The sequence below is a fragment of the Cupressus sempervirens genome, chromosome 3 (assembly GCF_028749045.1).
Source record: "Cupressus sempervirens isolate cs-2001-9-10 chromosome 3, ASM2874904v1, whole genome shotgun sequence".
NCBI lineage: Eukaryota > Viridiplantae > Streptophyta > Pinopsida > Cupressales > Cupressaceae > Cupressus > Cupressus sempervirens.
Genome location: NC_143120.1, coordinates 351,329,365 through 351,344,298, shown reverse-complemented (window position 1 = coordinate 351,344,298; position 14,934 = coordinate 351,329,365). Strand labels below are relative to the sequence as shown.

At 41.0% G+C, this 14,934-nt stretch overlaps 1 protein-coding gene and 1 pseudogene across 2 annotated transcripts in view; one reads left to right on the top strand and one right to left on the bottom strand.

Moving 5' to 3' along the window:
* Positions 1 to 14,934, bottom strand: part of LOC149566431 (mechanosensitive ion channel protein 2, chloroplastic-like) — a 64,132-nt pseudogene that overhangs the window by 34,787 nt on the left and 14,411 nt on the right. Inside the window, exon 2 of the transcript XR_016362189.1 lies at positions 5,593 to 5,856. The product of XR_016362189.1 is annotated as a mechanosensitive ion channel protein 2, chloroplastic-like (transcript). The remainder of the gene's footprint in view (positions 1 to 5,592; positions 5,857 to 14,934) is intronic.
* Positions 7,791 to 13,619, top strand: LOC149566432 (uncharacterized). Its single transcript, XM_089816473.1, has 11 exons — positions 7,791 to 8,158; positions 8,364 to 8,549; positions 8,752 to 9,204; positions 9,372 to 9,438; positions 9,520 to 10,316; positions 10,471 to 11,137; positions 11,573 to 12,076; positions 12,178 to 12,680; positions 12,798 to 13,084; positions 13,132 to 13,355; positions 13,443 to 13,619. The coding sequence occupies exons 1-11, from the start codon at positions 7,791 to 7,793 to the stop codon at positions 13,617 to 13,619; spliced, it is 4,233 nt and encodes a 1,410-aa protein (XP_089672599.1).

Below are 14,934 nucleotides of genomic sequence, written 5' to 3'. Positions count from 1 at the left end.
CAGTGGATTTCAGTGTCTATATGTGATGGTGTATGACATTTCAAAGAGGAGATGGGTTATGTTATTTGTAGAGGGACTAGTTGAGCCTCTCGGAGAGTGGGTTAAGTCCTTCAATCCACCTACTTCATCATATGATAAGAGGGCAGCCCCTAAGAAAGATGACATATCTAATTCTAAGTGTCCTATGGCAGCCTTTTTAGATCAGAAGACAATTAATGATCTAAGGAGGAGGAGACTATGTCTTTATTGTAGAGGTCCCTACGATGAAAAACATGATTGCCCTTTGAAGCCTAAGCATAAAAATAGAATGATGGAGTGGTTCTATGAAGAGGATGATAGTTCTGATTTTTCTAGACAGCCAATTAATAATGAGCATGAGATACACAAGGCATCAGGTAATGGTAATGAAGTGATTGATGACTCTAACCTTAAGGTGGTATACCTTTCTAGGATGAGAAAGGAAGGTGCATTTAGGATGTGTGGTCTCCTTGGCAGGACAGTGTATTACTCACGCATTCATTGATTCACATTTGGTCTCCGAAAGAGGGATTAAGACAGAAGAGTTTGAAGGTCTTATAGTGCAAGTGGCTGATGGTTACAATCTTAAGTATAGCAAGATGATTTATGAGCTTCCCACGAAGTTGAATGACTATTCATTTAAGGCAGATTTTTATGTGGTAGACATGGGCATCAATGATGTGGTGCTTCCTATGAGTTGGTTACACACCATAGAGGACATTTATCTCAACACCAAGAAGATGGAGATGAGGTTCATTAAGGATGGTAAAACTCACATCCTTATGGCTAGTACAAAAAGCAATCTGAAGTTAATTTCTATTAAGCATATGCAATGTCCTCTTGATCATGACACAGTTGATTGGGCAGCAGAGTGTAGGACGTTGCCTACATTTGATTGGGCAGAAAAACCAGCCTACCAACCGGATATACAACAGCTTAGAACTAAACCCTCTAAAGTGTTTAGTGACTTACCACCTAGCAAGCCACCTAATAGAGGGATAAAGCACATTATTGAGCTAGAGGAGGGCACTAAGCCCGTTATAATCACTCTTTACCGGCACCCTAAGCGGTTTAAGGATGAGATAGACAAGGTCATTCAAGAAACTCGCTATTTGACATATTTGGCCGAGTAAGTATCCTTTAGTTTGATCAATCATTTTGGTGAAGAAAAAGGATGGGATGCACATAATGTGCATAGATTACCGGATGTTGAACAGGAGATATATTAAGAACCAATATCTTATTTCACATATTAATGAGCTTATAGATAAGTTGCATGGGGCATGTCTCTTCTCCAAGATTGATTTGAGATCAAAATATCATATATCAGATCAAAGTCATAGAGCAAGATGTGGAGAAGGCAGCATTTATGGTCACTTTGAATTCTTAGACATGTCATTTGGTCTGACTAATGGCCTAGCCACATTCCAATCTACTATGAACAAAGTCTTTCATAGTCAATTGAGGAGATTTGTTCTAAAGTTTTTGATAACATACTTGTTTATAGTAAGACATGAGGTGATCATGTGGCATGCCTAGATACAGTACGAGACATTCTTGATAGGGCTTTCTTGTATGCCAAGGCGTCCAAATGTGCCTTAGGCATGACAAAGATGCTCTATCTTGGGCACACTATCAATGCAAAGGGGGTTCGCTTGGATCCTAATAAGGACCGTGCTATATTGGATTGGCATACACCTAAGACCTCACACAACTTAAAGATTTCATTGGATTGTGTGCATTCTACCACAGAATTGTGGCAAGTTTCTCTCGACATGCAGCTCCCCTTACTAATCTGACCTATAAGATTGCATTTGAGTGGATTGCTAAGGCACAAGAGTGCTTTGAGAAGTTCAAGCAGATTATGACATCAAGCCTAACTTTAGAATTGCCACAGTTTTCGAGGCCATTTGAGTTGCATTACGATGCCTCAGATGAGGGCATTGGTGCCATTCTTTCCTAGGATCGCCATCCCATTGCATTTGAGAGTGGGAAGCTTAGGGATCCTAAGAGATCACTCAATGTTTATGACAAGGAGGTGTTGGCAATTATGCATGCTTTGGCCAAATTCAGGCAGTACTTACTTGGTAGCAAATTCTACATTAAAATGGATCATAACAACGTGAGCCATTTCCTTGGACAGTGGGATATTAATGAGAGGCAGCAGAACTAGGTCAGCAAACTTCAGCTATATGACTTTGACATTTCTTATATTAAGGATACACATAATGTAGTTGTTGACACACTCTCACAAAGACTCCACTTGTATGTGGTTGTAGAGGTATCTGAGGATTCAAGACACTTGATCATTGCAGGGTATGTCAGGGATCAATGGGCAGTTGGTATTGTTGATGGCAATATTCAGGACAGCAAATATACCCTTGCAAATGAGCTGATCATTTACAAGGGGAGGATTTATTTGGTCCTAGGACCAGGCATCGAGCAAATTATATTATAGGCCTTTCGTGATTCTCCATTTGTTGAACATCCCAGTATCCTTAAGACCTATAGACAGATTTAAGAGAGGTTCACAAGGAGCGCCTGAAGTAATATGTGCAGCAGTATGTCAGAGAGTGTTTTGTTTATCAGCAGAACAAACAGGAGCATACCTATCCAACAGAGTTGGTGCAGCCACTTCCCATCGTAAGGGGAAGTGAGAATGTTTATCCATGGATTTTATTGTGAGCTTGTCCAAAGCCCATGGTAGAGGTTGCATCTATGTAATGGTGGGTCGCCTCGCCACATGTGCACACCTCTTTCCCATCACCAATACATTTTCAGCTACTTAGATTGTTGAGTTGTTCTTCCAGGCCCGAGAGTATTGTAAGTGATCGAGATAGCCATTCAAGTCACTTATAGTAGGAATTGTTCAAATTATATGACCAAAGTTGACTCTAAGCACTAGTTACCACCTTCAGACTAATGGTCAGACTAAAATAGTTAATAAATGGGTGGAGAGCTATCTACGAAATTATGTGTCCAAATAGCAGAGAGCTTGGGTAAAGCGGATATACTTATGTGAGTATTGCTATAATCCCCTTCAACACATGTCTATTTAGATACCTTTTGATGTCTTGTATGAACATGGTTCATAGATTTGTTATTCAGTGACAATAGGGTACCTAGTGCTGGGGATTTACTATAGCATGGTTATGATGTCATGAGGACTTTGAGAGGGAACATTCAGAGGGCACTGAATCAACAAAAGCAGTATGTTGATCAAAGGAGGATTTCTCATTCTTTTTAGGTGGGGCATATGGTGTACTTAATGTTGCAGCCTTACAAGCAGTCTTCTATCACGAAGAGTGGAGCTGACAAGCTCAAGCCTTGCTATTACAGTCCCTTCCATGTGATTAGACACGTCAGTGAGGTAGCCCATGAGCTCGACTTACCGAAGGACAATAGTGCTAATAATGTGTTTCGTGTATCACACATCAAGAAGGTGTTAGGCAGGCATGTTGTCCCATCTTCTACTTTACCCCCACTGGATGATGAGGGGAGATTGGAGTTGATCCCTAAGGCTATACTAGATACTAGTTAGAGGCACTTGCACCAGCGGATCATTAGAGAATTTCTGATGAAGTGGCAAGGTCTTCCAAATGAGAATGCCACTTGGGAGTTTGAGGATATACTTCAGCACTCAGTCTTGCTTTAGGGAGGACTCTAATGTCTCCAATTTAGCAGGCCCCAATAGCTTGGTGATGTCAATTCATCATCACAACCCTTGTGAGCTGACACTATGCTTTGAGGGTCTCAATGGAGTGGTTTTCTATTTAAAGTAAGTTCTAGCAGAGTTCTTATTTTTAGCAGTGCAATTAAGGCACTTGGTGACTTGGCTTCTTCAGTGATTAATTGGGCTTCATTGTAAAATAGCATAATGTAAGTTTAATGAATAACTTATAAGTCTTCATTATAATTCGACGGTACAAAGTTGAAGACTCTTAAGTGAAAAGTGTAACCAAGAAGCCAAATGGTATTAGTGTCTTGAGGAAGATTTAGCTTTGCAATTATTATTAAAAGGACTCGTTGTGGAGATCGAACCATCCTCTTGGCTTTTGCATTTTATAAATTTTGTGAAGTCTCTAAGGGTTTCAGCGTTGGGAATTTGGATAAGTCTGATTTCTCCATTAGAGTTGCACTTTAAGCTGGTAAATGATCCAGCGAATTGTGTCTGAGATTTAAATACTAATTGTAATTAAATTGGTGTTGTTGTAATATGTAAAACAGTTTAATTGACATTTCATCTGTGTTTGGAAGTTGAAAGAGAAGGGGTTTGTAGAAAAATTACAATTACCACCACTGTGAATTTAAGAAGGAAGCATCTGACTGTTTGGCATTGAATCTATGCATTCACCCTTGCAATCAATGTCACTTCACTGAGTCTTGATTGGGCTGCGATCTACCTGGCTGAGGCAGTGATTGGATATATACACCTACGAGGGTTTGCTGGGACCTGCATGTATCATTTTTAGGAGTTTTTGCTGCAGACAAGCCATTCTTGTTTGGTGTCACATCCCATAGCAGCATTTTGAAGTATTGATCTAAAATCCTCATTTGAATGTGGCGTGGAAATTCTACTATTACTGCTGCAACTTATCTAACGCCAAAACATTACACGTTCTTCAATTAGTTGCTTTGTCTTTATGTTTGACTGTAATAATTGCAAACATCAAAATTGCAATTGAAATTTACGCTGGCAAGATATAGTAATTCTCAATAATTGTTTTCAGTAATTGTATTTATTTTCTCAAGCAATTCTATATATTCTGAAAATCACAACAACGAAAAAAGCATATACATCTAGAACTCAAAAAATTTCAAGAACATTCAAAAACAAAACATCAGTCCAGAAACTTGATCACTTGCACTATGGAGCTCCAACTCTTTTAAGGAATATAGAATTGCCCAACTCCAATATAGGGAAAACGAGAGTTTGCAAGGGCTACACACATGGCAAGCACACCAAGATTGTCTTTTCTAGCAATGAACATAGATCAAGAGGGATTCTTAATCTGATTTAGCACGCTGACTAAGATTTGCAGGCTCCAGTTATTAATTCTACTCAGTACTGAAAACTTACATGTGCACTACTGCCTGAATATACAGTACTACAATTGCCCACTACATTGAATACTTGCTTTTGCAAGATTGTCCTAATATATGTACTATAATTGCACACTATGCTACTTGCACTACACGCCAACCTTCTGCTTTTCCCATTTATAATTTTGTTTCATTTTAAAAAATCAAAAAACAGAACAGAACGCACCTTATCTTGATGAGAAAGAGTGACCATAAAAATTCAAATATTGTCTGTGGTATATGTATGCATACGCTGTTGTATTTTGATGTAATAATAAGAAATGAAATAAAATTAACAGATTAAATCTCTTCAAAATAAAATATAGATGCTACAATGGTTGTGATTTGTGCAAATTCTTTCCCTCCATATATAACTCAAACTATCTTGTAATTATAAATTGAAAAATATGAACAAATTAAACCTCCTGAAAACAAAACATACATAACAACATAGTTGTGGTTTAATTTGAATTTATTCTCTCCTATATATACCTTAAACCCCATAGAACCTCTGGGATGTTTACAAGGTTTTAAAACCTGCAAAAATTGGGCATGAGTTGTTGTTGCCATCATTGCTATTGATTTGATTGAATCATTAGTTGAGTAGAAATGTGACAATTATCAGATCACAGCATCTGAGATCTTTCCAAGGAATTGAGAAAGACTTCAAGAAGAAACAAGTTATGAAGCGATATCTCAGATGCTTGGACTTCCTCCAAAATCCTCTGGAGTAGCAATAATGTAAGTTTCCAAAACCTGGCAACACCAAAACTTATTTTAAGCCAGCATTATAAAATTTCAAATAATAAAAATATATGAAGCTAAACCATTCAACTTTTTCCAAATAAAAGAATCAAAGTTAGTTTTCAGAAAACAGCTCAATGATGACTATAGACATTAACTTGAATAATTAAATTTTTTAAAATATAAATAATAGTAAATCACTTGAGAACCAATAGAATCATTTTACAATGGCGAACAATCTCAAAGAAATTGTTCTGAGCATTCTATCATATCACTGACGCTATGATATTTTGTAAGCTTTCAAACTAAAGAAAAGCTTAGGCTTCTGATATCAATGAAGCAAGATAAGAATGCTATAAACCTTTTGACTGCAAAAGCAGTAAGGACCTATAATGGAAAGGATCAATCTCTGATCAAAGATACAAGTGAAAAGGTCCACTACATCCATGTTATTCTCTACGTAACTGCCTTTCTCTATAAGGGAGAAAATGTAAAAATTTAAGTGGTTCTTATATCTCAAGTTCAATACCATCCATCTTGATACCTGCATCTAGCAAAATAGATTTCATTGAGCTTATACTATAATTCACAAATGTCTGCAGAAATCCACAACCACAAATTAGTGTCTAACTGCAGTACCTTTTAGTAATGAAATCAACTTTCTATAAAATTCTTATAACAAAGCATGTCAGAGATCTTCTCTTCAAAATCAGTTGGTAACTTGCATTAATAAACAAATATCAAATTATGTCCCGAAGCTTACAAAACATGATCACATCATTACTTTATTACTTTATCTATTTCCCTATGAATACACTTCTTACAGAGGCCTTCCATAGAGCTATCACTCTTTAAAGAAACAGGGATTTCAATGGCCTATTAATATGGAAAGGGTCAACATCTCGGTGAAAAAGAACTCCAATGCACTCATAGTTGTTCCTAGGTTTGAGTCCAGTCCAGTCCACGTCTTGAAACAAGGTACTAGATCACACTGAATGTAGAAGGAGTTTTAATCCACACACCATCAAAAACTTGAACATATGAATGGGTTGAGACTTTGTGGAAGAATGCCCAGCAAATGCTAATGACAAGTCCAAGGTTTGAGTTGTACGTTGCCTGTGTATGTAAACAAACTAGGTTCGCATAACAATTCTTCTGTGACAAAAAAAAGCATCATTTGTGCAAGCAAGGTATTTGATCCCAAACTCACTGCTGTGGAGGAAAACACAACTTTAACAAGGCAGAATTGAAATTAGCCTGATCCCTATGATGGAATACTCGATTTCCTTCAACAATATAAAAATCTCTTAGGAATTAAGAGGAAAAAGTTGAGGGCAATTAGTACCTATTCGTTGTTAGTTCAATCCCAGAGCATTATAAATTTAAATTTCTTTTTACGAAGAAAGGCATAATGATTTTAGAACCGCAAATTCAACTAAGTAATTATCATAACTAACTGTTGTTATGTGTAAAGTTGTAAACCATAGTTTGCAAACTCTGTGAATAATCTCCAAGTTGCAAGTACTCTCCATTTCTTTTGCTGGGCAAATTTTCACAAATCTAACTCTCATGTTTTTATAGATGCAAAATAACATGAGTAAAATTGTTGATGCAGGTAAACACTAGTTAAAAAGTTTTTCCACATGTTTTTGCTATAAATTTTGCATTTTTTCTTTGAGATGTTAATTTTTAATTTAACACAATTTGTAATTGAATTTTACGGAAAAAAAAATGTGCATCTCTAAGACATTTTAATTTTAAGTTGCCAAGCGATCTAAGTAGATCGGATGGCTGTAACGGACATTCTGGTTTGGTCTGCTAGGGCCTGCGTGCCCTAGCCCGACCTGGTTCTCTTTGCTCCCTTCGTCGCTGAGTGTGCATTCTGCTTGGGTGTGGCGGTTGAGGGGACTTTGCTGGCGTGTGGGGAGTTTGGGCTGTTCTTGACCATGGGATTGGGTCTGCTGCTGGGAGTCGGGGATTTTTGTGGCGTTGTGAGTGGCTGCCCACGACCGCGCAGGATTGAGGGGCCTTTGTCCCTTCTTCCCCTTGCTGATTTGCCAAGTCCGGGCTCGGGGTTTATGGGGGATCTCGGGGTCGCCTTTTCCCGGCCTTCTGGTGATGATTTGGTAATGGGTGAGCTAGGTTCGGGGGTGCATGACAATAGTAAGGATTTGAAGGGCAATTCCCAATCAATGGAAGGAGAGCCCTCTTCGAATGGAAATCTTCGACTTCAAAAAATTAATGGATGTTTACAGAAAGCTGAGGTTCGCCCTATTCTTGTCGTTCAACCTGAACAGGTTTCGGAGGATGTCGAGTACTAGAGTAATCATGCTCTTATATGCAAATTTTTGGGCCTCCGTCTTTCATTACCGGTGTTGGATTCCTAGGCCCGTAGGGTGTGGAATCCAGAAGGAGATATGGAGATTCTAATAACAGCCAATAATTATTTCTTGGTTATATTCTCTTGCATGTCGGATGGGAATAAGGCGTTTGAAGGTGGCCCTTATTTCTTTAACCAGGTGGGGTTATTCATCAAGCCCTAGCACACGGGCTTTAATTCTACTGAGGAAATCCCCTCTCGTGTTCCGGTCTGGGTTCGCCTGCCGAGACTTCCTCTGGAATTCTGGAGGGAGGATATTCTTCATTCAATTTCGATGCTTCTTGGAAAACCTATGGGATCAGCTACTCGGACACAAGATCGTAAGGTAATTTCTTTTGCTCGTATTTGTGTTGAAGTTGATTTGAATAACCCACTACCAGATTCAATGGAGATTTGTATGGGCTCAATTTCTTGGATTCAGCAGTTGGATTACGAGACTCTCCCATTTAGATGCAGAATCTGCCATGAGTATGGTCACCTACTGCACCATTGTCCCAGATATAAGAATCCTTCCTTGGATACCCCAGCTCCCCTAGAGAGGACAAGGGAAAGGCTAAAGCTTCCAATGGACCTGTTGACAGTGAGGGATTTACCCAGGTTAAATATCGCAACAAGGGCAAAGGTAAGAAGAGAGCCTGGATGGACAGGCAGACGGATGACACCTTTAACAAGTTTGATGCTCTTGGTAGCATGGCCCAAGAGGAAGGTATCCCAGTTGAGCTCTCTTTCGAGGCCAATATTCAGCAGGAGATTCATGAAGATGAAGTGCAAAGAGAGGATCAGAATCTTAATACAGGTGACCTACAGGCCGAGCAGTTGGATATGGATGTGCCTCCTCCTGCTCAGAATATTGGGGATCTTTGTGGAGCACAGGGATCTCAGGGACCAACAGGGGTGTTCAATGACTCCCATTGGCCTAAGGGGGCATCTGGCTCTGGTAAAAGCAATAAGGCTCCTCTTGCTTTAGGCATCCATCAGAAGTCCTTCAAAAAGGGGCCTTTAAATAAACCGATAAAAAGTGGTAGGAAGACTGATCAAGAGAAAGTGAAGATAATGGGTGAAAATTTGGTGGAGTCTGGGTCAGTGTGTCCCATTGATTCACATTTCTCTCACCCCCATAAATGATTGTGATATCATGGAATGTAAGGGGGTTGAACAACATCCCCAGGCAAAAGGTTGTTCGTAGATTAATTGAATCTCAGTCTCCTGATACGGTTTTTATTTAGGAAACTAAACTTTCTTTGGATGGTTTGGCTAAGTGTGCAACGTATATCTGGCCTCATGGCGCTTGGCAGGGGGTGGGTGCTTTGAATAGTTCTGGAGGGGTGGCATGCTTCTGGGACCCAAGGAAAGTCTTCCCATTATGGTGGTTATCCAGTCGGTCATCCATTTCTTTGATTGCCACTAGCTTTGAGAATGGCGAAAGGTGTTTCTTATCCAACATTTATGCTCCAACAGGCTTTGCAGGTAAAGTTCAGTTATGGGCCCATATTAGATTCATTCGCTCCCTGGAACCTTTTCTTCCATGGATTATGGCAGGAGATTTCAATGCGGTCATTAGCCTAGAAGAAAAAAGAGGCGGGCTTGCTAGGCTGGATCAATCGTCTAATCTGCTCAGAGAAATGATTGGCTCTTTATTTCTCATTGATGTGAAACCGAATAATGGAGTCTTTACATGGAATAACCGGAGATGTAGTGGTGAGGCTATCTTGGAAAGGCTTGATAGATTTCTGGTTTCTTGCTACTGGATGGACAACAGGTGGGTTACCAGCTCTGAAATTCTTGACTGGAGGGGATCGGATCACTGGTCTGTTAAGCTTTCCATCACTCCATATAGGGTCACCAAGAATCCCTCTTTCAAATTTCACTTGATGTGGCTAAGAGACTTGTCTTTACTTGATCTAATGGTCAATTGGTGGTATGAGGGGATGCCTGATCATGGTACGGCCATGTATACTTTCAGCAAGAGACTTCAACATGTGAAGTACAGGCTTAAAAGATGGAACAAACAGTGTTTCGGTTATCTACATGTTCAGAAGAATGCTGCCCAGACCAAGCTAGATAACATTACCCGCCAGATTCGAAACCTTGGGTTGAGTTTTGAGAGGAGTGAAGCTGGGGTTCTAGCCCTCAAGGAGCTAGAAGAATGGGAGCTTCGGGAGGAGATTTTTTGGAAGCAAAAATCTCGTATTGATTGGCTTCAGGAGGGGGATAGGAACGCTGCTTTTTTCCACAACTCCGTGAAGGCACGACGGCATGGGAATTCTCTATCCTCTCGTCTTACCAGATGGATCCCAGATCTTTTCTCGTGAAGCTATCTCTAGGGAGGCAGTCAAGTACTTCTCTGATCTCTTTTCTAGGGAGGAGCTTGGAGCTGGGCCTAAGGAGCGGGACATCTTGGAGTGTATCCCTCATCTTGTTTCTGCAAATATGAACGAAGCCCTACTAAATCCTATCTTGCTTCCTGAATTGGAGAAAATTGTGTTTAATATGAAGAAAGGTAAGGCCCCTGGTCCAGATGGGTTTCTGATTGAATTTTTCCAAGAGTTCTGGGAGATAATAAAGTATGATCTTCTAGATGTGGTCCAAGAATCATACAGAAGTAAACAGATGCTGAAGTCTCTGAATTCAACCTTCTTGGCTCTCATACCTAAGAAGGAAGGAGCTAATAGGTTGGATCATTTCAGGCCCATAGCATTATGTAATGTGGTCTATAAGATCATCACCAAGCTAATTGCAGAAAGGCTCAAGCCATTTCTTGGCTCTTTGATTTATGCAGAACAAGGTGGCTTTGTAGATGGAAGACAAATTTTGGATGGAGTTGTGATAGCAACAGAGGCGGTCCATTCTATGGCTAATTCTAAGTGGACAGCTATGTTTATAAAACTTGGCATGGCCAAGGCTTATGATCAGGTGAGTTGGGAATTCTTACAAAAAATTCTTTTGACTTTTGGGTTTCCGGTGGAATGGGTCGAATGGGTTCTTAGCTATGTGACCTTGGCCTCTTTCTCTGTACTTATTAATGGAGAACCTTCTGAGTTGTTTGGTGCCTCTCGGGAACTTCGGCAAGGCAACCCTTTATCTCCCTACTTATTCATTATTATGGCAGAAGGGCTTGGCAGATTTTTAAAAGCTCAAGTTCAGCAAGGAATTATCCAAGGATGGAGTTGGAGTAATAACCTTCCTTCATACTCTCATCTTCAGTTTGTGGATGATACTGGAGTTATGGGCATGGCTAGAATTAGTGAGGCAATTAATTTCAGGAAAGCTTTGGATATCTATTTGAAAGCCTCAGGTCAAAAAATTAATGAGGATAAATCTTCTATTTATTTCTTTAACACTCCTTAGATTATTCAGAACAGGATTGCTAGAATTCTTAGATTCCAGATTGGCTCGCTCCCCCTGATGTATCTTGGGATCCCTTTGTCCTTGGGTGCTCAGCGGAAGGATTATTGGCAGGGGATTTTGGATAAATTTAGAAGTAAGGTTAGTCATTGGACATATAGATGGTTATCTTCTACTGGGAGATTGGTTCTGCTTAAGACTGTGGTGCAGTCCCTTCCCATTTACAGGTGTTGTGTCCAGGTTCCTCCGTCTAGTTTTGTGAGAGATTTTGATGTTGTTTCTCGGCAATTCCTCTGGTCCGGTAATCTGCTTTCCTCCAAGTGGAGTCTGGTCAAGTGGGAGTATGTGTGTAGGCCAAAGCATGCGGGTGGCCTCGAGCTTCGGTCGATGACTCTTGCTGTCATTGCGTTGGCCGCCAAATTATACTGGCATTGGTGTAATAGTCAAGATCAAGAGTGGGCCAAGATTCTTTCCCATAAGTACCTTCCTGGTGCGGATTGCTCTGAGGTACCACGACTTCCTTTGATGGGGAAAGGCTCCTGCATTTGGAATACTCTTAAGAGGGGAGCTCAACTTGTTAAGGAGGGGCTTTTCTAGATTTGCAACAGCGGTTCGGATACTCATGGGATGGCCATCCTCCTATTCTTTCCAGCTTTCCCCAACTTCTTCCTCTCTCCCAAACTTTTGTTGATGCTGATTGGCTTAAGGTGGAGCATTTTAAGACTGTTAAGCGCCTGGGCAATGTTGAGATAACTTGTTGGAAGGATCCTCAGGAGTGGCCGATGGGTGGATCTGTTGAGGATCGAGCTCTCCTTTCTCGTGTTTTGGAGGATAGGTTGTGTAGCTCACTCAGTGGGAGGGACAACCTAGCTTGGAGTCCAAGTCCAAGGGGTAAATTTACAGTGGCTCGAGGATATGCTATTCTAGACAGGAACCTTCATGGTTTGGCTGAAGTGCACTGGAGGAAGAAAGTTTGGAGCAGCTATTCATGGCCCAAGTGTAACTTTTTCTTATGGTTGTTGGCTCAGAGGAAATGCCTTACTTCGGAGAATCTACGCAAACGAAGTTTTCAAGGTCCCTCGATTTGTGTTCTTTGTTTGCACAATGAGGAGTGTATCTCCCACTTGTTTTTTCTCTGCCCCTTTTCGAGAGAGATATGGCATAGATGGTGGGAGGCTTGGGGTCATGGTTGTATTCATGCTAATTCTCTTATTGATTTCTGGGAAAGCTTGGGCCGACCTCCAACGAAGACTTCTTTCCTACAGGTGGCCTGGTTGGTCGGTCCAGTCTTTATTCTATGGAATCTTTGGCTGGAAAGGAATCGCAGAGTTTTTTGTGATGTCAAAACTGGCAACTCCCAATTGTGGAAGTTGATTCTTAATAGGCTCCAGGAGACGATATATGCAAAGTGTGATATGTCAGTTAATATTGATTCTGGGGATCAAGGTATTGTGAGGAATTTGCACCTGAATGATAGCTGGTGGCGAGGCAATCCCGGCAAACGACCAAGCCATGGTATGCAGCGAGTGTGTAGAGATGGGAGATGGTCCCCTCCTCGATAGGTTTCTTGAAGATCAATACAGATGGGTCTTCTCGGGGGAATCCTGGACATGCTGGTATTGGGGCTATTGGTAGAGGCGATGATGGTGGTGCAGTGTTTCTTTTCTCTGTTTATAAGGGTCAACATTCTAATAATTTGATGGAGGCCCTGGCTATTAAAGTTGCTATTGAGTGTGGCCTCTCATTAGGGTGGCGGAAGATCATCTTTGAGTCTGACTCACAGATTGTTGTGGATATGTTGCACAACCAAAGGTTGGAAGATGTTAGTTGGCAACTTGCCTCTATAGCCAAACAAATTCTGGGTCTTTGTCAGTCGCTGGACTTTGTTGCCTTTCGTCATATCCCTCGAGAATGGAACAGAGTGGCGGATTGTCTGGCTAAGTGGGCGTCAAACAATGAGGGTAAATGGGATATTAATAGTAGGGATGAGCTCCCCACTGAGTACCGTGAGATTATTGATCAGATGCTCCTGGAGGACAGAAGTTTGTAGTGCTGCGTTGGGCTGTTTGGCCTCTGCCTTGTATCTTGTTTGTGATTGAATAAATTTTTACCCCTCTTTTTCCAAAATTTTAAGTTGCGAAGCTTATGCCAATTTTTTTGTCAGGTATTTGCCGAGTTTTGTGGAGATGAAAGTTTTAAACTTGTTGAGTACTCTTGTAGTCTGACTCTGTGAAGTATGATGTAAACCATGTGCAGAGAAACATAATAATCATAGAAGAAGATGAGTATTTGAAGGCATTTGAACCCAAAACAATACACTTGACAAAATTTGAACATATTTTTTAAATGTTTGGACTTCTGAACCATCCATTGCCAACACATATAAACCTGGTGCCAAAATAAAGAGCTTCAAAAACCTGATTTCAATGTGGAGAGCAATCCATCAGAAATTAACTGTTAAAGCCAAGCTCTAATTTAACTATTTATGCCATGTATTATAGGTTGCTGATAAAAATGGCTCGTCTCCTACACAGAACCCTGTTTACTGTACAGGTAAAGAAATCAACGCATACAGACACTAGAACATGAACAGCAGAATTATATTCGCAATAGTAGATAGATGATGATTTACAATGATCCCAGACGGGCTATAAATACTACCGCCAAACCTTCCCGAAGGAGTCCGTCGGCCACAATTATTCTATCCGCTACAAATTATTTACCGCCGGACTGTCGGCTACAGAATATCGAAACACTGTCGGACCGTCGACTACAGAATACAAAACACCACCGGACCGTCGGCTACAAACTAGAAAATATTGCCGGAACTATCCAGTCAGCTAACACCATCCCCCCCAAAAAAAAAGTCGTCTCTTGACGACTAACAAAATTAGGAGACAACTTACAGACCACAGAAGAAACTAGAGAGAAGGGGGCGTCCTAGAAGTGTGTTGCTGGCGACGTAACTCATACACCTGCTCTGTCCTGATGCGGAGATCTGTCTGAATCGACTTCAACGGCCTCCTTTAGAAAAAGTGCCGCGTCCATGGCCTGCGTCCTGGCTAACTGCATCTCGTGTTCAGCCGCATCCTTATCTCGAACCACGGCCTCCATACCTTGCTTAGCCACGTCCCTCTCCTGCACCGCTACTGCCAAATCTGCCCGTAGTGCTGCCCACTCTGTGGCCCATGCTGCCTGCTGGTCGGCCAAGTCGGCGACTAGCTTCTGTCTAGCCTCAGTCTCTGCTGCCAATGATCTCTCTACTGCAACCCTGTTCGCCTCCGCATGCTGACGACCATAATAAACATCTTTGTACAGTCCCACAATCTCATGTGCCAGCTTCATCATAAGGGTGTCACTGGGTC